The 26,351-nt window shown below is 41.5% G+C and overlaps 2 protein-coding genes across 2 annotated transcripts in view; both read right to left on the reverse strand.

The window, feature by feature from the left end:
• Positions 1-379: 379 nt before the first annotated feature.
• ETNPPL (ethanolamine-phosphate phospho-lyase) lies at positions 380-14,073 on the reverse strand. Its single transcript, XM_009101257.4, has 13 exons — positions 13,914-14,073; positions 12,444-12,562; positions 12,116-12,275; positions 11,180-11,254; positions 9,649-9,742; positions 8,460-8,576; positions 6,668-6,750; positions 5,943-6,168; positions 4,902-5,056; positions 4,077-4,166; positions 3,740-3,870; positions 2,808-2,875; positions 380-1,954 (listed from the first exon to the last, which is right to left on the reverse strand). The coding sequence occupies exons 1-13, from the start codon at positions 13,967-13,969 to the stop codon at positions 1,823-1,825; spliced, it is 1,506 nt and encodes a 501-aa protein (XP_009099505.2). The 5' UTR covers positions 13,970-14,073; the 3' UTR covers positions 380-1,822.
• Positions 14,074-24,996: 10,923 nt separating this feature from the next.
• Positions 24,997-26,351, reverse strand: part of COL25A1 (collagen type XXV alpha 1 chain) — a 291,662-nt gene continuing 290,307 nt past the window's right edge. Inside the window, exons 37-38 of the mRNA XM_050974011.1 lie at positions 25,898-25,936; positions 24,997-25,144 (exon numbers count right to left, since the gene is read on the reverse strand). Of these exons, the coding sequence (XP_050829968.1) occupies positions 25,142-25,144; positions 25,898-25,936 (42 nt within the window). The 3' untranslated portion in view covers positions 24,997-25,141. The remainder of the gene's footprint in view (positions 25,145-25,897; positions 25,937-26,351) is intronic.

Genomic DNA, 26,351 nt, shown 5'->3' on the forward strand with positions numbered 1-26,351 from the left:
AAGTATTTGCTTGCTAATTGCTCAGTGGATGAGGTGAAATATAAGTAGTGGCACTCCATACAGGGAGTGACTTAAACTGTGCCTTTAGACATACCAAATTAAGTTGACTCAGTTCTTTTTGTAATTTCATTTTGGAAAAGACCTGTCCTTCCTGGTGCAGAGTTAGCAGGGAATGAACTGTGGCAGCTGAGGCAACATTTGGCTTGGAGGGTAAGAGCTGCCAACAGCTGAGTGCCTCTGGGAAGCACAGCCTAGCCAGTTCTGCCTTGGCATAGGAACAACCTCCAGCTAAAACTGAAGTTACTTCCCTCAGCAAACAGGTGTTACTGCAGAATAAAATTAAAACAAACAAACAAAAACTTCTTGGTGTAGCACATCATAATTACAAACAAGAGATTTATTTTTATGGAATAATTATTCAAGGATCACGAGAGAGAAAATAAGCCAGCTTGAGGATGTTGGAAAGAGTTACACCAGAAACACAGACATAAATGTAGCAAATTGTGGAAACATGAAATTAGATAAAGTGCTCAATTTTCAGTCATATCAGTGGGATAATTAGCAGCAATTAGGAAACAGCAGAATTTAGGGTATTAAGATTGAAGAGGAAATAAATACACTTTGTATTTTTTTCTGAAGTACAAACTGTTTGGAAAGCCCTCAGTGTCCTCCATAGCATGGAGCTGTTCATACACTAAGAAGGGCTTGTGTGCTGTCATTGAAATTTAACCCTGACAGTGAGGAAAGTCAGCCTGAAGTATCTGCAGCACAGAGAGGCACTGGCTGCATGCATGGCTTATGCAGTGTCCTCTCCTTTCAGTAACCTGTCCAGTGTCACCACTTATGTGTCTGGATCCCCTGGAACTGGTGTGCAACTCTTCATCACCCCTGGCAAAAAGTACCAGCACCGCTTTGACAGGATCAGGCAGTAATTCCCATGACTCTCAAAACAACTCAAATCCATGGGAATGCAAGCTGGCCTGTCCTGGGAACCTCATTTTCAGACACCTTCAGGTTAAATTCAATCAATCAGTGTGTCTGAAATTATATATACTTTACTTGCATATTTTATAGACTGATAGGATACAATCTATAAACTCTAGGGAAAAAAAATTAAAATCTTACTCTATATAAATATTTATAAATGTTGCTTTATTCACAGAAAATTAGATTCTTTATTTTCCTTGTGAATTTATGTGAGAGCTCCCTGCATAGACATTGTGTCTCTACACACAGAGTTGTAGACTCTTAGTAGAGCATTGCTGACATTAGCAAAGCTACTCCAATTTACATCAGCTGGGAATATGGTCCATAGGACCAAAGTTACACTAGAAGATAATAATGATTTCTTTCTCAAGCATTGTTTAGTGAATTCAGCCATTAAAACATGGGAAGTAATTAACATCTCAATATTACATATTGAAATTTAAAATATTGTAAAAATAGCATGTTAAGCACATATTTTTTTAAACTTAATAGGATTGGCATTTGCTTTATGGCAGTTAAGTGAATCAGATTCTGCACACTATGGATAAATCTGCAGTTTTCACCAAGTCTGTGTACCTATGTCACACCTGCCATCAGCACCAAGGTATTTTTGTATCACTTGTGCATTCTGTCACATCTAGATTTCCAGCCACATGGCACAGTTCTCATGTATCTGAAAAGGTATTTTAAACCTACTGAAGCTAATAGGAATCCAGGCAGTTTGTGAAAGGCATGACAAGGCTTCAAACAGATCCTAGAGGACTCAGACTATTGCACTCTTCATCTCAAAAGCATAGGGACACAAATTCAAACTGAAGGAAGAGACTGTCCCTCTTCATGTTCTTATTCTTTTACTTGGCACTGAGCGTTTCTTTGAGTAAATCCCATTTTCTTGTCGGCAGGCAGCTCCATTCATGTGGCCAATGCTTTCACTGGCACCTTCTGGTTGAGAACTCTCCTCAGTTGTCTGAAACAGAAAGGACATGTCAGTGGAGGCATGTGTGTGTCTTCCACCAGGCACCCACTGCACCTGGCCCCCATTAGGTAGCTCTCCATTATTGCCACAACTTCTTAGATCTGAAAGAAATTGAACTGACTGTGTAAAAATGTCTGTAGGAGTAGGCTTGCACTCCAAACCTAGTAAAATCTAGATACATGGCAAATTACTCATCAGGTCTCTGCTTTACTTTCACACTTTGTGGCAGCTGAGCTATTGCATTCCCAACCCCACAGCACCAGTGGAAAATCCACCAAGGGACAGTTCAGCCAACTTTCCTGTAGAGAGGGTGATATGTTTTTAAGGGTGTGAGAAATCATATGTGATTTATCCAGAGCTTGGGCTGCAACCTTAGAAGTCCTAATTTGGATGTGTGTCAGCCATTTATACCCTAAGAGCTATGGTGGAAACAAAATCCTTGGAACTCTCTGAAAACCTGGCCACCTTCCAGGCTGCAGGCTCACTTAGAAAGCCAAATATCTTTCAGTAGCATGTAATACCAAGAGCCAATAGTTGCTGACTGCTGTGCTCATGACTTTGTGCAGCCCAAAGTCTGGCTGGTGTTGTTTGCACACAAGCAGATAAGGCGGGTGGCTCGTCTATAACATGTTGTTGGTCTGGATTACTCAGCCCTTTTTAGGTTTACCCCAGTGAGACAGGGTAAATCCTCTCAGGTTTCTAGCAGTGAGTTACCCTCCGAGCTCAGTTTCAAGGCACAGAGCCACTCACACTACCGAAATTGAAGGCATGCTCTACCAAAGTAATTTGTACTTGCTTTGCCAAACTCCTATCTGAAAGAAGAATTAGAAAAATTAAAACATACTTTTCTTTTACACTGAACATTTGTAGATGCATTATTTTCTGTCTTCATTCCAGTGGCCTCTTCCAGTTCTGAAACAAAAGTAATAAAATGACTAAATTAAAGAGAAGTGGGGGGAAGTAAGCATACCATCAATTTAGTGTCTGCCTGAAGTTAAAAAAAATCAGCTATTCCCCTCGGAATTTATCACACAGAAGAATAATTGAAGAGTGATGAGTACTTCCTAAAACATTTTTTGAGGCAATGTGATTAATCTCAGGACTGTCTAGCTTGGGGGTATTTAGAGAAAATAATAAAATTAGCAACTTGACTGTAGCACAGAATCCTTTTGGAGTAGAATTATGCTGTTGTCCAACAGGTTCACAGAAGTCTAACTTTATTTGTTATATTCTCAGAAGCTGGGAGCATTTCATGTATAACAGGCTCCAAGAGCCCTCATGCTAACAGTATAACTGATGTTATTTTCTCCTGGGCTGGTCCTCAGGTAAAAAACAGTAGAGCCTGAAAACCTTCAGGCTAAATTTGAGTGAGACAATCACGTTCCAGTACTCTAGTTAAAAAACAAACCAAAAGAAAAAAAGAAAAGGTAGAGCACATTATGGAAAGTTACACCAGTGTATCTGCAGTGTCTTTCAGGCCTGTGCTGAATTAATATATTCACTCCTTAACAAACAGCACATGTGACCAGAAATGAGTAGTAACATTGAGTCTGTAAGAGAAAGGCTCAAGAGCAGGATTTTGTCCAACAGTTTAGATGAAATACATATTGGAGGGCTTTGTATATATTTATAATAATTGGCATCAAGAATAGCAGTTTGATGAAGGGTAAGAAATGCAGATGATTACTTTCTCTTGCATCTAATGGCCTAGGCTATGATGGTTTTTCACTGGGAAATGAACAAAGAACATTCCCTTGAGCCCTAGAGCACACATACCTGTAAGAAGTGCATCGAGTGTCTCCACTGCGTGTTTTGCATCTTCCATTGTGAAACACATTGGTGGCTTAAATTTTAAAATATTCCTGTAGGGTCCATCAGCACTAAGAAGGATTTGATGCTCTTTGAGTCTGTGGAAAGAGGAAACACTTGTGTTAGATACAGGTATAAAACTGTGTCCTGTCACTTCCTTCAAGCTGAGACAGATTTTGAAAGTTTTCTTTTTTTAGTATTATGTCACCAAAAATTACACAAATTGAGAATAAAATTAATGACTAACTGCTGGAAAATATTAGGAGGGTTTGATCACTGTACACAGTCTTTAGGAACTACTTACTTGTAAATAAGATGAAGGGCCTCAGCCGTGGCTGGTGTTCGCTTCTGCTTATCTTTCACCAGATCCACTCCAACAAACAATCCAACACCCCTGGAGTAGAAAAGAAAAGCACAGACAAGTGAAATCCAGTGCCAGTAACCCAAACCTTCTGCTGCAAATGCAATACCTGTTTCTAACAACTGAATTTCCCTTCCCTGAAGCACAAATGGGGGAGGGAGAATGAGAGAGGAGACTTTGTCTTTGGTCACCTTTTGGCAACTTCACACAATCAAATGGGATATCAGGTATTTCTGGATAAATAAATTTACCTGGCTTAATAATGCTATGTGGCCAGATAAGAATGACAGAATAATTTCTTTTGTGCTTATCCTGAAAATCACAAGCCAGGGAGACAAAAAGAGAAGCCCAAAAACCCTCCAATCCAACCTCCTCCCCCAGAAAAACCTGAAGGCAATTATTTATGGTAGTAACTAAAATCCATAGTAACATCTCCCAAGGAAACCCCAGAGATTTTAACAGGGTCTGCGTGATTACAAGGGTGTGCTGACGTCTTGGTTATTGCATGTGGATGGCTCTTCCTCCTACTCTCCCAGAACTTTTTTAGTGGCTATGCTTGTAAGTAATTAAGCAGAAACAACTTAATAAATAAATAAATAGATAAATATATATATATATATATATATATATATCTTTGCAATACCAGTTTTGGACAGACCATTTTAAAAGAAAGGTGTAGCAAAATCATGGCATGTTTCTGTGTTCCACTCACACCAAGTTTGCCTCTTTTCTAGCACAGTTACTTTGACATTGCTGTGATGCACCCACCTGATATCTCCCACTAAGGGATGCTTCTCCTTTTGCTCAGCCAGCAACTCCAGGAGATAATTTCCTACACGTGTGGCATTCCCTTGGAGATCTTCTTTCTCTATTACATCCAGCACAGCCAAGCCAATGGCACAAGACACTGGATTGCCTCCAAACTGAAAGCAAAGACAAAACAAAACATGTCATCAAAATCAAAACCATCAAAACCAAACATTCACCTGTGGCTATCCACATCGTTTTCACTTGCCTCTTGCCTCCTTATGTCATGCCAAGCCTCTCCTGCTTGGCATGTCATAAGGAATGCTCAGAAAGGTGGGGATTTTATGGCATTGAGGTTGTGGAACACCATCCCCTTCATTTGGGCAGGGGAAGGGCTCTCTCTTCCTCTGCTCCAGGTTACAGTAATTTGAAGATCTCAGGACTGATGAATTCAGCTGCTTTCACGTGCAGGCAAAATGCTCCTGGGAAGAGCAGTGGGTGATAGATTTGATATTTTGATCAAGAGAGTATAAACTCCATTTAAAACAGGGAATTCAGCTGGGAAGAAGCCTGAGTCTCAGGATCAGAAAGCAGGCTCAGTAAACGAGAAGACTGAACTTCTGTGGCATGCATGCAGATGAACTGTTTTCTGGTAAAGGGTCCCTGTTTTGTTAAGTGTGAGTTGCAGAGCAAGGTCTGCCATGTCATGAGCTCCACCAGCACAGAGCCTGACCTAGAAAATGGAATTTTACATAATCAACATTCCAGAGAGGGGAGAGGGAAAGAGACATAAGGAAGAATTTATCTGTATGGATGTGAGCTGAGATGCATGACCTGCCAGAGAGCTCGTTCTGGTCTATATGATGATGTAACCCTTGATACAGAGCACATGTCAAAGCCTCTCCACTTGCTTTTAGATACTAGACTGTGGTTGGCTGGAGCTATTGGTAATGTAATGCAGTGATTGCTGCAGATGTTATCTGGATCACCTGGAGAATTTCTAACTGGAAAATGGAGACCAAAACAAAAATTAAAAAGGCAAAGCTTCACCTATGAACTTACTGTATTGAAATACTCCAGCCCAGAAGCACCAAAACCTTCAGCAATTTCCCTCGTTGTGACCACACAAGACATAGGGTGTCCATTGCCAATGGGCTTTCCCATGGTGACGATGTCGGGCACAAAGTCTTCACCTTGCAGCTGGAATGCCCAAAAATGCTTCCCAACTCTGCCAAAGCCAACCTGGACCTCATCAGCTATGAACACTCCACCTGCTGCACGCACATACCTGAAAAAAATCACAATACCTTGAAAGTCTAGTGCTGCAGAACACGAGTAGGCAATCAAGGACAAGGCAGTCTGCATCGCAGACATTCTGCAGTGTGAGACCAAGTTAGGAAAAAAAGAAAGAATACAGTTATAGCTATTTTATAGCTATGAAATATTTAGTATGCTACATGTTAAGGAAAAAATAATTGACATTTTAATGTCAAATAGGAGTACTGTAATGGTACTGTAGGATTATAACTGGTTTAACTTCATCTTCCATCAGACTTATGGCTGAGGATTAAAGATAGGAAAAGAATAGCAATTATCTAGCTAAAAATTAGCCAATATTCCCTAAAAAAAATCAAACTGAAATCATACTCTTCAATAAGCAGAAATGAACCACAGATAGCCAAGAACAGGAGAGGTTAATAGCTGAATTGATTAGATAAGTCTATAGTGAAAAAAGCTATTTCTTTGTTTAATTTCCCCGTTACACCCCTCTGAAGTGCTGTACGTACTCTGCCACTTTCTGGAAATAGCCCACAGGTGGAATTACTTGGCCTCCACAGCTCTGCATGGATTCAGCTATGAAGGCAGCAATCTACAAGAGACAAACTCGTGTGAGAGCTGTGTTCATCTATTTGGCCTTGGCAGAGACATCTAACAGTCTAGAAATAAATGTTTAAATGTGGGCCTTAATTTAACCACAGAATGGGCTGGACAACTGAGAGCTCTTGAAAACAGCTATGGCTAAAGGATTTATTAATTTTGTAATCAGAGTGCCCAAATTTGCAGTAGCCAGGGCCACCTTTGCAGCCTGATGGGAATGCAAGGATCTCCATAATTCTTTTGTGTTGAACTGGATGACACTTCCTGGTGTCAGTGGATGCTGGATTAGCTCCTGGGAGCTACATACATTTATTTTAAAATGCCTGTTTACAGGACACACACAACAGTGTGTACCATCTTCCCTAAGAGGTTAATAAAGCTTGCAGGTACATGTGGGGTTTTTGTTGAATCCTGAACACCAGGTAGTGGTGGGTGGAAGCTGACCTGTAAGATGACCTGTGGCTAGCCTTTGGGCACCCCTGCCTAATGCATATAACTACACAAATAACATGTCAGCACGAGGCACTTGACAAAAGAAGAGAAAAATTCTACAGATGAAATAATTCCAGTTGCTAGGAATGAAAAAGAAAGTTATTTCAAGTCAGGAAGGGTAAGAACAACAGATCAGACACACTGGAACACCAAAATTCATTTCTTATCAACAGCAGAGGTCTGTGCAGCAGAGATACAATATTACCCCAAGGTCTCAGCATAAGTCTGCTATTTAAGGGATTGCATCCCCACACCACTTGTGAACCCCTCCCTGAGCATCAAGAGGTCTCTGTGCTGGTGCAGTCTTCCTGGAAACAAGGCCGAGCGGGAAGGTGCAAAGAAGCGCACACTACACGCGAGCACGCGGCCAAAGAGCGAGAGGCTTCCCACAGCATGTGAGGCTTAGCCCTTAGCACAACTTGTCCTGCCACAGGTCTATGTCACCAAAACCTAAGAAATGTGCAAAAGAAAGGAAACAAGGGAAGAAAAAACAAAACTATCCGTTAGTAGAGAATAAAAAAAAAGTTGATGAAGAAACTAAAAGAGGGATGATGTAAGTCCATTGGACTAGAAGGGAACATGCTCCAGTCTCCACTGAAGTCTTCTGGGACTTCAGTGGGTTTTGGATCAAGCCCTACAAGTCTCAACACACTAATGCCATCATATAAAAGATTAACACACATTTTAGGTACACCTGATCAGAAACTGTCTGTTTTTATCAAGGTCATAGTGTGTATGAGTGAAAGTTTGACCTTTTTATACAACTTCAAAGTTATCTTAACCAAACAGGCTCAGAAATGTAGTATTGAGATTTTTTCCCAATAGATTTTCTCCATGTCTTGGATTTTTAATGTATCTTTGCTAGAATTTGTGATGTAGTTTCTCAGCTGGTCTCAAAACCTTTCCCTAAGATATTAACAATCTACCAAATCAATGTTATGCATTGGGAAATTTAACAGCTTTGATTGTGTCTGCTTATATACAACTGTATTATTGATCCTTTCATTGATGCCTAGAAAAACTATCATAAGAGCATCAGATAGAAAAATGGCCCATTTTGACCAGAACCCATCATAGAAAAATGAAGGGAGAGGGAAGCAGGTGAAACTGGGAAAGAAACAAGTCCTTAGTTGCCTGTTACACACCCCCATGCCATAATAAATAGGTGAAGCCTCAGCATTGTGCTCAGCCTCAGAGCACAAAACACACCTTGCGTCCATTCTTCTGTGTTTCTTCAATAATCTTTTTCACCTCTTCAGCATAAGCACTTGCTGGATCTGGGTGATCTTCCCTGTATTTTCCTCTGTAGATGTCTGGAGAAGGAGCCTGAAAAGACCAATCTATTTATTTGTTTTCATGAAGGCAATACTTCTATGGAGCTTTTACTTTCTTTTCTATTGTTCCACTTTATTGGCTTTTCACACAAATAGGTAATAGGAGTTAGTACAGCCTGAATGTTTGCTTTGAATTGCAAAAATGATTACTGGAGCTCAAATTCAATCTGGGCCTGTCATGCCCAATTCAACATTGCTGAACACAGCTGTTGTAAGAACCATCATCTACCTCATCCATCTTTCAAGCCTGTCCTTCCTCTCCCTCAAGACACAATAATGAGTAACCCATCCACCACCTCATTTCAGATTCTCACAGAAGATCCCTTTCTGCAACTGGATAGTAGGGTTTTCCAGCCTGCCACTTCCCTTCTGGCATTTTAGTCATGGTGCAAATCTGTGAGACATCCAAGCTTCTACAAATGGTGTCAGGAGAGGTTCAGTAACCAAGAGACAGAAGTGGTGCAAAAGGGTGGATGCTGCTTTGGCAGTGTGGTTAACACAAGGAGGTCTAGACAGAAAAGGTCTCCCTGGTGTACATTTCTAGACTGAGGATAAATTTTGTCCTTTTAAGATACACAAGTTTATGTGAAAAATAACACCCCCTTAGACACTCAGGAGTCCTATACCCCAAGCTGTGTAAACTTGTGAAATCCACATTTCCAGTTTTGGAACTAGACCAAAGTCCTGCATATCTTTAACCAAACCAATGCAATGGATATTGGCTAATTTCATCAAATTGTGTAACTATACAATGCAGTGGCTAAGAAAACCTGTAGCACAATGAAGGAAGTGTTCAGCCCCCCAAGTGAACACTTTCTTAGAAATCCAAAAGCAAAGAATTTTGCTGTATTTATTCCACTGAAATCAGCTGAGCATATGTACACTAGCATCAGCAAAACAGAATGAAAATATATTTACACCAGAAGTGGGTAATACAATACGCTGCGTAACAGGCAAAATGACAAAAAAACCCCAAACCCAAAACAAAACCACAAACAAATAAAATCCCAAACCAAAACAAAAACACAAAAAAAACCCCAAAACAAACCAAAAACCATACTTACAACATGCACATACTCCTTCTTGCTGTCCTTTCCCAGCTGATTAAATTTATAGGGGCTGATGTCGATCAGAGATGTAACATGGCCATGGTAAGCACTGTGTGAGTGTTAAATATCCAAGTCACTTTTCACCAAATATATAGAAGAGCCAAATTTATACCTGTGCCTATACATCATCCAGAATAGCAACTGTATCTGCATCACAGCAGCCTTGTTTGTGAAGGGATCTTGATTTAATTTTCTGTCTTTCCCTCAGAGACAATATGAAATTGCTGTTGACTGTAATTCACTAGCAAGACCAAAAACAGGATAAAATCAAGTGCCAGCATGGGGACAGACCAAAGTGCTGTCTGGAGTGCACTGATGTACCTAGAGCTGAAAGGTGGGTCCAGCTGCTTCACTTCCCCCATGGGCCCCCCCAGCCCAGCCCAAGCTAGAGCCCACCACCACTGTGAAAACTCTCAGGAGTGGGCATTGCATGGAGAAGTGGGGACCTCATGCAGCAGCAGCCCATCATTATCTGCCCTGAAGGCATTGCAGGTGAGAGGGTTTGGCAGAAGTCTCTGTCAGGAAAAGGATTTTGTTGAACTATAAGTGTTTTACACTGTAGAGTATGCTAAAGCTGGTTACTATTGAAGCCAACTGATTTAGAAATGAGGAACCAGAGCCTTTTGAGCCTAAAGCATGTAGCATCTTTATTCAGGGAACAGTAAACACTTTTGTTCAGACATAAATTTGAAGCAAAGCAAACCTCAAACCAAACCAAAGGCATGTCAAGATTTCTTAGTAGAACACACTTAGGTTAGTGTGTTGCTAACAGGGACCTGAATATAGCTGAGTCAAACTAGCTTTGTGCTGCTCAGATGGAGACATGTGACCTTGCATTTGCTCTGCCTGCATTTTCTAATGACAACCTGAGAAGAAAATCCAGCACTACAGCAACATCACCAAACCTACAGCTGCATCTAGGATAGGAAAACCCTGCAATGTGGTCAGCCACCTACCCTGTGGCTGGCAGCCCTCCCAGCACCTCCTGATTTTGCAGTCCCTTGGTTTTATGTGCACAGTTGTTTTCACTGAAGGAGAGATGAGCATCATTGCAGCACTGCTGCAGAACTACAGGATCTTTCTTCTTGACCACTGAATATTTATTTGTGCAAAATGAAACGTGTCCAGCAATGTGTGATGAAGAGAAAGCACTTTTCCAGAGCAGCCCAGTAGCCAGACCTCTCACTGCTTTTGAAAGCAGCATTTAAGTCTCTGGCATAAATTGCTTTGGGAGTCTGTGGGAAATGCCCTCTAACAGGTGCCTGACCTTCTGGGGTGACCGACAAGCTTATTTTTCTGAGATCTTCAAAACTTGTGTTTATCCAAATGTGAAAAAGGGATTTCCTGATCTGTTCTGATACAAAAGCAACAAAGCTTTTCTTTCAGCAGGCGGTGGAGTACAAACAGCAGGGGGTTGCTGCAAAGCTGCTTCTGAAGTAATGGCAGGAGCTGCTGGCTGCTCACATAAGCGACTCTGTGTACTTACTTTTCCAGGGTGATCACATCTTGGTGCCCACGGTACTGCCGAGCCAGCCGCAAAGCAAGATCATTTGCTTCAGACCTGCATGGGAACAGATACAGCAGCAAAGCAGTGAAGGAACACTTCCAATTAAAGGGGTATTCCAACAGAAGGCAAGCCATGGGACTCATGGATATAAGAAATCAACACAGCAGACTCTGTTACTCTACAGATTACAATGCTAAGGTTGAGACTATAAGTGCCCTGTAAGGGGGCAAAGATAAAACAGCCCTTTGTATAAACAGCAAACAAAGAGATGCTTTCTTTCCCTCCCCCAGTTTGCCTGTAGATATTTACCTCCCCTTGGTACAAAGGAGGCCAATTACAGCTGAGAACACAGTGCAGTCACTAACCCTCAAAAAGCAACGCCCCATCTCCCACAGTCCGCAACTCCTTTCTCCCCAGTGCTTGCACCATCTCAAGTCTGCACCCTGGAAAAAGACTCAAGCTTCCAACCTGAACTGTCACAGCCCCTCTGCTCACAGGTTGTCTGTTTTGGACATGTAAGTGATCACAGACTACCAATCTGCCTAAAGATGACTAACTTGTTTCCAAGGTTATACGTCAATTTACAGAAGGCATTCATCAGTCTGTACATAACATTCATCAATCTGCAGAATTAATTTCCTTTTCTGGCTTTTTTCCCCCCACTTTTTTTTTTTTTTTTTGCATAGCATTCAGCAGGCCAGTTTTGTGTTTTGGCTCTCTTGCTTTGAGCCATCACTCTAAATATGATGGCTGCAAATAGGAAGTAAGTTTTGATCAGTGCTGGGTATATTTTTGTTGCATGTTACTAAGTCCCGCTTCATAAGATTTAGACCAAGCTGTCCTGAGTGTCTGTCTCAAACAGGAGCAAAATAGTCATAAAGAACAGTGATATAAAAAACCACAAGTCAGACCTACCCAGAGTTAACAAAATAGCAAACAGAGAGTTTCTCAGGCAGGGTGGCTGTGAGTCGCTGTGCATACTGAACAAGGTTGTCATGCAGGAAACGAGAGTTTGTATTGAGCAGCTCCATCTGTTTTGTTGCAGCCTTTATCACATATGGATGGCTGTGGCCCACTAAAGAAGAAAGTTATTAGTTATTACTAGCAAGCCAGTTCAGTCAATTACTGAATAACACTAGGACGTTCAGAGAAGCACCTTGAACATCACCACTTGGCAGAAATGTGTCCTGATCCCTACTGGAAATTCAGGAATAGAAGCAGTCTCACAAGTCAAACTGCTTACCGTGTGCAACATTGTTGATGCAGTCTAAGTATTTTTCTCCTTTCTCATCAAACATATATTGGCCCTGAGCACGGACTATCTTCAGAGGGTCCTTGGCATAGAAAACTTTGCAGGAAGGCCTAAAACATAATAAACATAACACCATTTTAATTTCCTCCCTTTTTTTCTGCCTCCTTTGAGTGTTGAGAAGGTTGATTTTTTGCAGCTCAGGAGACAATTGCCTCCTTCTGCAAAAAAAGCTTGTGAGTCATTCAGGTGGTGGTCAAGCACAGCTCCTGCTCACAGTGAAAACCCATGCACTCCCCCAGGCACAGTGGGAACAGAGGCTGGTCTTTAATAAGGGTGTTTTCAAAGCTTGACTCTGCCTGCAATTGATTTCACAGGAGAACAGTGTCTGCACGTCGTTCCAGGTCCTTATATGTCCTACCATGTTCCTGGGCTGTAGCTCTGCTTGTTTACATGCCTTACAGGCATCCATGGCCAAATAACTCTCTGGGACTAAAGGAAGCTGTTAAGCACAGTTTTATACTATAGCCAAAAATCATTACGCAATGGATGGCTGTAGCATATAGAGGTCACAGTCAAGAACAAAACACTAATGCCTTGCAGGCTTTATATTCAGAGGTGCTCAGCAGGTCCTAAAACCCTCACACTCTTTGGATAAAAATCTTTAAAAGCAGTCTTTAGTAAGCATCTCAACCACACTGACTTCCAGCAAAACTCAAGCTCCTTATAAAATTAACCCAAGTACTCTTTAAGCACTCTTTTATATTTCTTCCCCCCCCGTTCTTGGAGAATGTGCCAACTATGTTATTATGTTGAATGATATTACTGAGCAGAAGGAAAGTCTTCTGAACATTTAGCAGCGTTTCTATGAACTTGGATAAACACAGTTGTTTCCAGGTAAATCTGAGAGTTATTGTCAGGTTTACTGAGGTTATGAACTTGAAAATGTGACTCCTGCATAGTGAAGTAGTTTGCTTTCTTTCTCACAGCTTCTAGCCGTGCTGCAAAGCCATACAATTTCCTGTGCTGATGATACATTCTTTTTCTTGATCAGCATCGGTCACAACCTCTGGCAGCCCCCCTGCACGTCCCTCAGTTAACATAAGGAATAGCAACAGGTTCATTCAGTGGACACGGCTGTTTTGCAGGTGCATGCACAAAACCACCCCAACCCTGCGCAGCCTCATTTTAGGCATACACCTGGGTACCACATTCTGACCTCTTCATGGGCAGTGTTCTAATGACGGCATCCCTCCGCCCGCCTAGGGAATTCCGGCTGGCCCGAGACCGGGCAATCCAGAGGGATGACAGCTCCTGTGTGCGCCCATGTCCCCCTCCCCGCTGGGTCCGGAGGGGCTGCCCAGCGCTGGCAGCCCCCGGGCAGCGCCGAGCGGGTCCGGACGGGCGCTGTCACCAGAGACAGACCTTCCTCCTCCTCTTCCTCCCCTCTGCCCCGCTCCCTACCCGATGTGCTTCCTTCGAAGGGCGAGGGTCTCCGCCTTGCTGTAGAGCTCCTCCATCCCGCCGGCAGACAGGCACGGCACGGCACGGCACGGCACGGCACGGCACGGCACGGCACCGGAGAACACGGTCCGTCCGAGCCGCCGAAGGGTTCTCCGCCTCTTATCCCGGCGCCGGCCCTGGCCAAACCCCTCCTCCCCGCCTCCCTCCCTCCCGCCTGCCCCGGCGGGACGGGACAGGACGGGACGTCCCGTCCCGACCGCTCCCCCATCCCCCTGGGCTTTCCTTTGGGGGGGACTCGTGTTTCCTGCTGAGCTGAGGCGGGCCAGCCGCGGGTGAGCCCTGTGCCTTGGAGTTGTATTGGTTTTTGGTTTTGTTTTTGTTTTTCCTAGGGTGCAGACCCGCATAAATTTGCGAAACAGCCGGCTTGGTGCGTGGGGCAGGTCCCGGCTCCCACGCGCGATCCTGCCATTCCTGCCAGTCCTCTGTCACCCTGGTGGCCACAGCGCCACTGTCACAGACATTCGGGAGGGGGGTGAGGAACACAAGTACATTATTTAATCAGAATCGGGGCCATAATTCAATGTTCCTCTCTGCCTCTTATGTCCCCAAATCTGTTTGTAAGAGTAGGCTGAGGTATTACTGTATATGTCCATCAAAGCCAGGATCACTGTTTCCGCATTTCTTAAAAAGTGAGGCAAATGAGTAAAATCTACAGCTTGCCAGGTTTTGTACATGTACCTAAAGAGCCGTGGAGCTCAAACACGTTGGTTCACCCTTAGGTCCAGGCAGTATCTAAAAATACCTAGTCCTTGATCACTTTGTAACCACAGAAGCAAAAAAGAAGCGACTTGCTCGGACGTGGCATTTCTTCATGGTTATATCGATAACCACCTCGCTGGACATCAAAGCCCACAAGAAAAAGAGGGGAGAATAAGACGGGGGGAAGGAGGACAGAATTCCCATCAAGAGGCATCACATTTCAAAACAGCGAAGCTGCTGGTGAAGCACCTCGGATTTACCTTCTCCCTGCCAAGCACGCACCAACTCCTCCGGAGGCTGCATGAGCAGACAGCACGAACACTCGCCCACGGCCCTGCTACCCCATCTGTAGCTCGTCTGTGCCACCTGCAGCACTATGTTTGGAAGAGTTTTCAGAGAGCATATGTAAAGCCACACAATTTCCTGTACTGATGATACTTCCTTTTTCTCGATCAGCATCCAGCAAGACACCCTAAATTCTGCATATTGAAGAAACACACTTCCTGATTTTTACTTTTTTTTTTTTTTTTTATTAATATCTCTGCCAGCAAGCTACCTTCCTGCTTCTCTAGACAGCACTTCTTTCCAACCAGTCATTTACTTGAGCTTCCTCGGAGTTAAATTTGAAGCTCTGACATTCTATACTCCTGCTCCATTGGAAACCTTGCCTCACCAGCCAACAGAGTAGCAGAAGTCAGCAGCTCCACCTCTATAACCCAGTAGAGACAGCTGCTGCCATCTTCAGTGCCTTGTCCAGGCAGAAAGACTTAAAAAGACAGGAAGGAATTGCCAAAACTGTCAGCTAGGGCAGTATTGTACAGGCAAGGATGAAATTCATTGTTGGGTCCTCAAGAAGAGAGAAGGCTTTTAGGTCTGCTAACATCCAAACAGAGCCAAGGCTAGAGGCTGTCAGGAATGCTCTCTGCAATGCTTTTCCTTTTTGCCTGCACCTCTGAAAACTGGGCAAGGATATTTAGCATAGGGTAGATGCAGTTCAAGTTGTCCTACACCTTACATACTGACTTTGCAGCAATCCCTGGGTACCAGCAGTGTACAGATGGACTGGGGCCAGGCAGCATCCAAGCCTGTGAGTCCCAAAGCATTTCAGGAGAGAGGGTTTCCCCTCACCGGGCTGGTGCCTGCCCTCTGTCGGTGCCGAGCACAGCCTTGTCCCTTCCTGCAGGGCTGCTGCCGATGCCAGCACTAGAAAATCTCAGCTGTTTATGCTGATGTGCCTCATCTTGCTCATGTGGAAACCCTGGGCCACAAACAGATTAAAGGTATATGCAAAATATTGTGCAGCTAGTTCTTTAGAAGCATGCACTGACAGCCTTGCATCAGGGCTTTTGTTTCAGGTTCAGCAAAAGCAAGTTTGCTCACAGCTAGCTTAGTAACTGCTTGAAGCCACAGCAAACCTCACTGGGAAAGCTTGAAGTGGTAGGTGAAGTAAAGGGGGAGATTGTTTCTCTGTTCCTTTAAAGCCATGGAAAGGGTCTTAACAATCAAGGAAACACCCCTCCCTCTTGGCTCATAGTTCTTTCACGCTCTTTTGAGACCATGAGCAGGAGCAAGCCTGCCAAGTCTCATGTGAGGAGTCTCTCCCTAGATAAGCAGAGACCCTGACCCAGACTTTTGCAGCACCACTTGCCCTCATAATGCTATGCAGTAAATACTGCCAGCTATCTCTTAATGATATATAGTAGGATTAAAATAGTTTATTTTCTTTTTTTTTTTATTTTCCAAAATACTTTTGTTTCAGTAAAAACCAAAAATACAAACCAAAACGTGCTATTTACTCCATCCTGCTCTATTTGCTTCACAATTTTAATTTTCTTCCTTCCACATGTGTTTATGGGCTTTGTCCTGGCATGGTACCAGAAACCAGCAGCCTGGCTGCCTGTATGAAGGATGAAAAGGAGTAAATATTTCTAACAGTTGCCCAAAGTATCCAAGTAAGGTGCCTCTGGCAACCTATGTGACTGCAAAGGAGTCCCTCTGAAAACAACATACTGCTGGTGCATCCTGAGAAGTAAACTCACTGCAGGTGGATTTGCTGAGGAAATTGAAAAAGGTCTGTTTCAGTGCAGAAATTTAAAGATGGACAAACCATAGCTGTCTGCACCTTCTCAGGGACAGGCAGCTGCTTGGCATTTGCTCTGGAAGGGGAATGGACTTGCCTGCAAGTTCATGCAGTGACTGGTCCAGCAGGGCCCCCAGTCAGTTAAGCACAGGGTGTGTTGGCAACATTTGTTTTTATCAGCTTTATCTCAATCAGAGTCAATTACCTCACAACAATTTTAATACACCAAACAGAAGAGATCCTAAAAGCTGGCAAAAAAGTTACCAGATACTTGTTAGCTCCAGGAGGGAGCAGCCAAAGGTGATGTCAGAAAGACCTCGTGACAGGTCCACTTAGGTGTGGGCACTATGGAAACTCAGTCAAGCTGTAACCTGCACATAAAAAAACTAACCAGGATATTTATTAGCTATTGAACATTCTGTCTTGGTGTAAGCACATGAAAAAAAACCCCCACACTCTGGTTACCTGACAGGAGCCATGTCCACCTTTGATCTTGGAGATAAACTAAAGCAGCTTGAGTACAACTATATTAGCAGACAGACACCTCTCTGAAGAGGTTTGTGTACAGTATTTTCTGAACTCTACTGGTCATATATATATATATATATATATATATATATACACACATTTATATACATTCAAGTAGACACATGAAGACATTAATATAGATACATATATATAGATATATATGTACACAAATATATAGATATGTATATATGCAGCAAACCAATGTATTTTTTTACTACATCTAGGAGATGGGAAAGTAGAATGCCCTCCAGCTGGAATTTTCCAGAAGCCAATGGAAGAGAAGACAAATTAGTAACCCTGGGAAGACAGAACCCTGCCGCAACATGACTTATGTTTTGGCATTCCCTTGTTTTCTTTTAGTCTTTATTTGGGTGCAGTTGTTACTACTTGCTGGAACATGAAATGCTTTGTCAGCTCCTTAGTTTGTTTTGGTTTTGGTTTTTTTTAACATTTATGTATTGTTATAATGGAACCACAAGGTGAAGCTGTGTGAGAAGAGGACATAAAAAGCCACTTTTGTTGCATTATTTTTTATTTTGGTAGGGATTTCCCAGGTTTAGTAGCTCCACAAGGCAGATAGCCTCTAAGTATTTAATTAAAGCTCCATTAAAAAAAAAAAGGGGCAGAACTGGTAGGCATTTCACATACAGTCCTGCATGTGCTCTGCCACATCACAAAACTGTGAATGGGGGCAATGCCAGAGGAAAAGTCATGTCCCATGGCTGCAGTAGGACGTGAAGGCTGTAGAATATTGGTCACCTGAGGTTTGGCCCTGAAGCATCTAAAGGGAGCACAGGAGTGAAAAGTAACAGGGAATGCTGTCAAAGCACGGAATGGGAAACCCACGGGGTGTTGGCTCTGGCAGCAGCTCAGAACACACGTTTGTGCTTTGGCAGGACATCTAGAGCTGCATTTCTCTATGAAAGCAGAAGAAAGATGAAAGCAAGAAAAGGACAAGAGTGGCCACAGCTGAAGCAAGGACATCACCTGGGTCAGGCCTGCCCAGCTGGGGTGACAGCAGCACCCGCAGCCCTCGGGGCCACACGCTCAGCCTGGCAGAGCACAGCATGTTAAGCTGGAAGTACCCTACCCTGGAAAGGGAGCAAAGGTATTTTTAGTCCTTCCAAGAGTCTAAAACAGAGCTAGACAAGATTAATGGACATTTGTGGGGATTAGCAAGAGTTAATAGGAGAGACCAAACTTTTTCACCTACATTTCCCTCCACCTGCAGTGACTGCATTTTTGAGGTGATGGAAAGGGAAACAATGAGGAGTGTTCTGTTTGTCTGAAATATTTTGGGAGTTAGAAAATTCAAACATTTAAATAATGTGTTCAAGAAATTACAGCTGCTCCTCAGTGCTTTTTTGGTTTTTAAACATTTTGTTCAGGGAGACTCCTGCAAACGTATACCTTCTTAAACCAGGGTGTTAAAAAATATACCATTTTGTAATAATTATTATTAACATAATAATTACAAACCAAGCTGGATGTGTGGAAAAGAGACCCTCACATTTTCTAGCTTGCATTGTTACTTGTGACACTGCCTGCGCACATCTTCATTTCTCAGGTGTTCAGGTTTATTTTTCACCTCCAGAACTACAGAAAAGGGAGACTGGTGATTTTCAGCTTTATTTCTTTAGATCCCAGGGGGCCTCTGAACTTGCCAAAGCAATAGTTTCAACTTCTGGTGAATGCACAGATCCTTGCAACATAGCCAGAGTGAGGAAAGGCTCTGAGAACTGCAGCAAAGCTTCTTCCTTACATAATTTTTGGATGCCCCAAGCCTGTGCTGCCTGCTCAGGACAGATAATGAAGAGGCACTGCTTTGAAGGGGAAAGGCACACGAAGAACACGAAGAGGAAGGTGAGTTTTCCTACTGCACACGTGGCAGAGGCCCTGATTTTTGTGTGAGTGTCTGACACAACTTGGTCTAGACTTCAAACTTCAGGTTGGCACAGAGCAGCACGCACGTTTTCCAAACCAGACAGACTAGGACAGTTTTTTGCATCAACATTAAGAACTTTATAGCTATTCAAAATCAGCACCAATGGTTGGATTAATATTTTAATAATTACACACTTTTTACATTATGAAAATAAATCATAAATAGTGTAAAAAATAATTCTGAAGATCAACTTCTCACAAGCAAGAAACAAAACCTGAAGTACAAAACTGAAAGAAAACAAAACAATATTCAACTGAAAAACAAGGAGAAATTTTAATAATAAAAACAAAAGCATGCTGTTTGATCGGGTTCAATTAAGTCCAGACCAGTGGCCACAAGAAAGTGGTAAATAATAACAAATTAAAATGGGTGATTAAAACCTTGCAATTCTTTACACTCCTCATCAAAAGAGGTCTTGTGACATATTTACAGTGCTAAGACACTCAAAATTATTCTAGTATTGATAATATGATGCTGACCCATGTATTTTTCCCCCCAAATACCGAAATCTTTGCCAAATTACTTTTCTTTGTATTTTTATCTCTTCTACGTCATTCATGAGACCATTTGCAATACAAAAATAACGGCACATATAGATGAACTTAAAAAAGTAAAAAATACAAATAAAAATATATAATATTTTCCAAAGGAAAAAGTCAGATACATACATCTTAGCAACATTTTAAAAGTTGTGTGATATTTTTCCAAACATGTACAATAATATAGAATATCCACATATATGTTAACAATATGTAAAACATTCTTCCACCAACCCAACTCTCCATAATACTTCAGGGCAGTGTGCAAGTACCCATGGGATATCTGGGAAATTCATACAATTTCTTTTTAAAACAGAAACAAGTAAAACACTAACGGTCCCAGGTTAAGTTAAGGCCCCCTGCTTTCAAAGAAAATTCAATTTCCAAGCAGCATTGATAATTGGATGCATTTAAAAACAAAATGAAACAAAAACAACACTCCAAATCCCTTTTAAAATACAAACTCCACTTGTTCTGTAGAGTATCCTTTTCAGAAATGTTGGTGGCAGGCACTTGTTTCTAACTGCATTTAATGAATCCAACCACCACGTAAAATACTTTCATAACAGAGGGTGCAAGAAAACCTTCATTTGTACATTACAGCAACACTGACATCCATAAAAATAAATGGCAGAAAATAAAAAAAAAAATCAGTGTTAGTTTTAATTCCAGTCACTGAAATAGAATTTTTACAATGATTACAAATTAGACTTTCTTTTGACCACTATACTTGCAGATGTGTTTTTTGTGAGTCTTAAGTGTGAAAATTAAGGAATCTCATTAGGTAAAACACAGAGATTTAAAAATGTAATATAAGATGGTCAAGGAGCAGAGATCAGGAAATTTGAAGGGAAGGGTCAACCTCTGCATGCCTTGAACCTTTTCATCCCTTTCAATAAATAGGCTGACAATATCTCTGCAGCTCTTACTGAAGTAGCCCTGACTCAGGCAAAACCCCACTGCTGAAGGTGGTAATATCCCCCCCATTACAAAGTGTAACACCTGCGTCCTTCCTCCTGCGTGTCTCAAAGAGCTTTGCAAAGAGGAGAGGACTCACCCTTGTCCCCTGCCCTTGCTGGGGGTGGGGAGGCACAGCCAGGGAAGGAGCCTTGCATGGCTGAGCCAGGTTTGCCATCCCAGCTCTAGGGCGGCCAGTGGGACAACTCCCTCCTCACCCCACGGGGATCCAGGATCCCAGCCACGTATCCTGGCACAGCCCCAGCCCTGCAAGCACCACTCTCCCACCAAAAGCCTGCTGATCTCATTTGGGGTTGCTCTGTCTCCCTCGTGGTCACACACACCCTGTCCACAGTGCCATGCTCAGTGGGGCCAAAGCTAACTGTCCACACTGTCCATCAACATCAAGAATTATTCCTTCTCCTACTCTATACTTTACACAAGTGCAGATAAATGGATCTGATTGCTCTGAAACTCATTCACACTACTTACACCATAGACTGAAAGAATATACAAACAGCTGGATGAAGAGTATCATTCTGCTTTGCTACACTATCAGAATATGACATCACGACCAGCAATAAATAAAAATATAAATCAAAAATACTTTGTATCATTGTTCTGTGATTTACCACCTCATGCTTTACCTCAGGAAAAAATAAAAGTTTTCCAAAGCATCCTGAAAGAAAGCTTTCCCATAGTTAGTCCATGAATATGAAGACAAGGACCATGTATGTCAGACATATTCCATACAGTGCTTCAAAGATTTGCGGCCTCTGTAGCAGGACTTCTGCACAATGTGATTTTAATGCACTGGAGTAACAGATAATTACAAAACTTCATATGAAAGAAATACTGAAAACTCTCAAAGAAACAAGGAATAATTATTCCTGAAAAAGTCAGGATATAGAAACTGTGTAGACTAATACCACTACACATTTCTACAACTGAAAAGACTGGTAGAGGAACTACTGTTCCTGTCACAAACTAAACAAAACAAATTCATATCTATCTGGAGGAATGCCACTAAAAGATACAACACACTGGCAGTTCAAACTGTAGCTTTGCCATCAAAAGGAAAAAGCTATACTAGCACCAGAAATAGTTGCTTCTTGAACAAAACAAACACGTTGCAAGTCTTCACAGGGTGCTTTTCTTGATGAAATAATAAACCAAATTATTTTTTTTCTTGTACTGACCATGCAACTTTTCTAGATATGTTTAAGTTTCATTTCAATTCAATCTGAAATGCAAGTATTAATGCCAAATCTATGTATGTAGTTTAACCATTCAAATTAAATTGTTTATCTACTGCTCACTCATGGTTATTTAAAAGGAATGAACATTTCATGATACTGAACAACACAAAGGCTAAAAAAAGCCAAGAAAGATTATTTGAAAAAAAAAAAAAAGTATTCCTACGTGCTGGAAATTTAATAAAGAAATTAATTTACAAGACAGAAAAGAAAGCAAATGAAGGTGCTTAACTGTTTCTTCAGTAGGGTCTCAATGTCAAGGAGTTAAAGGAGATTTGAGTTTTGACTGACATTTAACAGTAGCATCTATAATTATTTCCTGAATGACAAAACTGTGGACAAAAGCTCTGCTAGCTTTATTGGTGCATATAGAAATGGATGCTAGGAGGGCAGTTTAAAAATCTAAGTACACAAATTTTAGAAAAAGAAAAAGAAAGTGCTAATTATTTATCAGCCTTTTTTATCTTGTTGCTATTTCTCAAATAAGTTGTGTTTTTGGACAGTCTCAATATGGAGTTGCTAAATCATCTAGCCAGATAATAAACATCCTACTTGATTTTGCATGTAAATACTCTGAAGGACCTTTAAAAAATATTTCATCTTATGTACCGATTGCCAGTATTTTGATAACTTAAGAAACATTCAGTTTCTCATCTCCCCATCTACCACCCAGCCAGATGTGCCAAGTCAGGACACTGGCATGGGCACCTCTTTTCTGGCAGGCTTGCTCCTCACCCAGCCTGCTGGCTCTTTGAGACACTGCTGCCTCAACAAGCAGACTGAAAGTGGCAGGTCAGAGGCTCACATGGTGCTGCTCCTGTCCTCCCTCTGAAAGGCCCTCAGTCACATCTCTGCTGTAACTCTCTGGTAATGTTTTATATTCTGTCTGTGCCTCCTCAAGGTTCCCACTGTTGTGATCACCACTGTTCTAACAGACTGATACTTGCATCTCTGAAAATTTAGGAAAAGCAAAACATATTTCCTTACATCTGTGAACACTTGTTCATTTCTCACTATTGGAAAGAGGGAACTGAGCAGTGAAAATACATATGTATTCAGTGTATAGTGTGAAATTTTTGTTTTTATTAGTAAGATAATACTAATTGGAAGCCATTAAATTTACTTTTTGCTTTAAAAATCTTGTTTTCCTCAATGAAAAGCTGGGTTTGACTCCAATATACCAAAATGACAATAAAGATTCATCAAAGAGAAATATTCAATTATAGTGGCATTTCCATTGATCTGGGATTGTGAAGCAATACAAAAAGTGTGACCCCATCTTCACATGATTCAGAAAGGATGGAGCCAGGAAAAATGTGCGTTCCAAGAAGGGCATAAGGTGCCCTCATATGAATGGAGACAAGCTGTCTTCTTCAACTTTAGTTTTGGTCTACATATGAAAGACAACTCCTCAAAAAAACCCCCTAAAACTGGGATGATTCTGCTATGTACATTAGAAACAGAAGTGATATAAAAAGAATTTCCATCTGCCAAATATGGCACCATTTCTCATAAATTATACTCTCAACCTAACTTCAGTGCACCATATGAAGACTCAAAATTGTAAAAAATACCTCGTGGCAAAACTACAAATGTGCACAAATTACATATTTCTAGCAATAAAAAAAAAGTGGAGAAGGAAATGTTTCTCTAGAAAGCCATCTAAACAGAAAGGGAGAAAAATCAACACATTTAACAGTGGAGCGTGGTGACAAGCGTGCAGTGATAATCACACAGAATTGTTTCTCTCCAATGGTTTTTGAGCAGTAATGTCCACTAAAATCACCGTAACAACATGAAAGGAGCAAGATGAATACATCATTCTGTGAAACATAAAAATAAACTCTTTCTTTTCTAGACTTAAAGGCTTCAAAGACTCTGAAATAAAAACTGCTAATACTGAAACAAGATGAATACGTGGCTTGAAAGTATTTTCTTCAATGCCGTCATCACAAATGTTGAATAGATGATTGAAATGCATTCTTTATGGCAACAGAAACAGGAAAGGAAACAAAACCAACCGCTGCTTCCATATTCCCGTTGAGAAGTTCAGCTAGTTATGAGTAATTTAAAGTGAATAACCTGAAAACCACACCATGATACATACATCTCTGGTCAGTTCCATTGTTATCCTCCTCTGGAGGATGATGATCTGATTCATCCCCGCCCCAAGAGTGCTTTCTCCTCCGGCAGTCCCAAAATACAACATGCAGAGTGCATACACTCTGTCCCTCCTCAAGCGAGGTTGAGAAGCGTCTGGTCTCAGACGGTGTCTGCCATCAAACGATCCCTGCAGCACCTCTGTAACCTTTTCAAACAACCCACAGAGAAGTCTGGTTTCTTCTTCAAACTTCTGTCCCCCTTTACTAAGGACTCGACAGGGCCTATCGTGAATGTCTTCTCGACTGTGAGCAGTGCAAGGCAAACCGACGCTGATCAACAGGCGCGACCCTCTCTGATCCAAGGGGCCAAGTATCCCGCAAGAATGGAAGCCATCCACCTGCAGCTGGAATGCTATTCCCCAAAAATTCAAGGCCTCTCTCTGTGCTCCTCTGGCTTATCTCTTTTTAGCAATGAGCCATGGTGTGACTCCCTTGAGATGACAAAAGGAAATGACTCAGAAGCTGGAATCAAAGGTCACCGTCAGCAGCCACTCACGATCACACAGCAGGCAGGGCTGGCACACAAACTCATGCTTTTAGTTCACACCAGCAGATGCGGTGTCATGGATCAGTGACGTGTTTTAGATGGACATGGAAGCCAAGTCAGTAAACTCCAACAGCAGCTGGTACAGTACATTTCATAGCATTTTGCTCTTATTTGGTCACAATTTCTTGTAAACTAATTCATGGCACTCATTGTCCATGCACATCCACAAGCCAAAATATAAGAATTTACAGAAATATTAATTTCTATTACTGATCATTGTTTCGAGATCTCTCCCATTAGAGAGACAATCTTTGCAGGTTTATCCTGCAGTTATTGTATCATCTAACTGCAGATGTAGGTGAAAAACAGATGTATGTATGGACTATTGCAAACAAGTAGAAGCAGCTACATGTAAACATATCTCAGACTTGTAAAATCAAATTTTCAGTTCTCAACTATAAATAAAAAAAGTGGAGCACTATATACACAACTTCATGCTTGTAAGGTTAGATTCATCACTGCAGAGACAAAAAGAGATACAGATTAATCAAATTAGTAAAATATTTCAGACATCTATTACAAATACATAGATAAGGCAGAGTTGCAAATACTGATAGTTATTTCCTCAGCACCAAGAATTCTTCAGAGAAAAATGCACCCAGGATTTCACTTATGCTTCATGTTTTCTGATGTATTATATGCCATTGTCCCTCCAACTATATTATTCTGAATGCTGTGGTTTTAAATCAAGCACTGTCTAGGTTAAATCTTTACTAAAATAATGTCACCAGTTAATATTGCCATAAAACACAAAACCCAGGAGGATTTATTGAAGAATAAAAAAGAAAAGGCAAAGAAAACGTCAGGATGCACTGTCCTTCTCAGTCTCCCAGAAAGCCAATATAATAACAGATTGACAGATATATTTGACAAAAATGCCACATCCATGAGGTTTTATAATGAATAGGAAGCACTGATCATCTGCAGAAACCAAAGGATGTGAGAGTCTTCATGTGAAAACAGAAAAGTCTTGGACTTTTCACGAAACTAATGCCAACTATTTCTACAGTACTGCCTCAATGAATTATTCTACATAAATTGCAACATATCACATCAACTACTGTCATGGGGAGGTCTGATCCTGCACTGCTGGTATGTTTGTCTAGGAGGCTCTGAACTGTATCTTGATACTGTTCAGTACGATTGTGACAGGCATTTCTGTGTTCTAAGGACATGCTAGTCCTGAAAAGAAAAAGCTCTGCCCATCCTACCTTTTGCCAACAGCCAGGCATTGGTAATCCATCAGGACCCTGTTTCAAGGGGAGGAAAAGGATGAAGAAAAAAAAAAAAAGGCATAAGTAAGTTTGACAGGATAGATATTTCATCAACATCTGTTACATCTGTTAGAAAAGCTGTTAGAACAGCTTTGACTTTCTATCTAAAAAGTAGCTACCAGTTAATTTATTCCCTCTGTTATTCTCAAAGTGAAGGAAAAACCAAAGGCAGGAAGGTTTACACTGTAAATACATGCATGCATTTCTCTGCCATGAAAATTTGGTTTTTTTCTAGACCATTAGAACTTCTTTATCGGTTTCTTATTGCTACTAGAGCACAGGTTACATGTTATTTTAAATATAATCTGTTTTATTCACAATAATCTGTATCTGAATGTACAAGATCAGTGAGAAAAAAAATATCACTTTTATCTGGAGACTATTTATGTTT

Source organism: Serinus canaria, chromosome 4, assembly GCF_022539315.1.
Source record: "Serinus canaria isolate serCan28SL12 chromosome 4, serCan2020, whole genome shotgun sequence".
Taxonomy (NCBI): Eukaryota; Metazoa; Chordata; class Aves; order Passeriformes; family Fringillidae; genus Serinus; species Serinus canaria.

Excerpts from the sequence above, each read along its gene's own strand:
- ETNPPL (XM_009101257.4), bottom strand. The coding sequence starts at position 13,969 with ATGGAGGAGCTCTACAGCAAGGCGGAGACCCTCGCCCTTCGAAGGAAG. Across the intron at positions 6,751-8,459 it reads CACAGAAGAATGGACGCAAG|ATTGCTGCCTTCATAGCTGA; the intron begins GTGTGTTTTGTG and ends TGTCTCTTGTAG. Across the intron at positions 4,167-4,901 it reads CCCTTAGTGGGAGATATCAG|GGGTGTTGGATTGTTTGTTG; the intron begins GTGGGTGCATCA and ends TTTCTACTCCAG.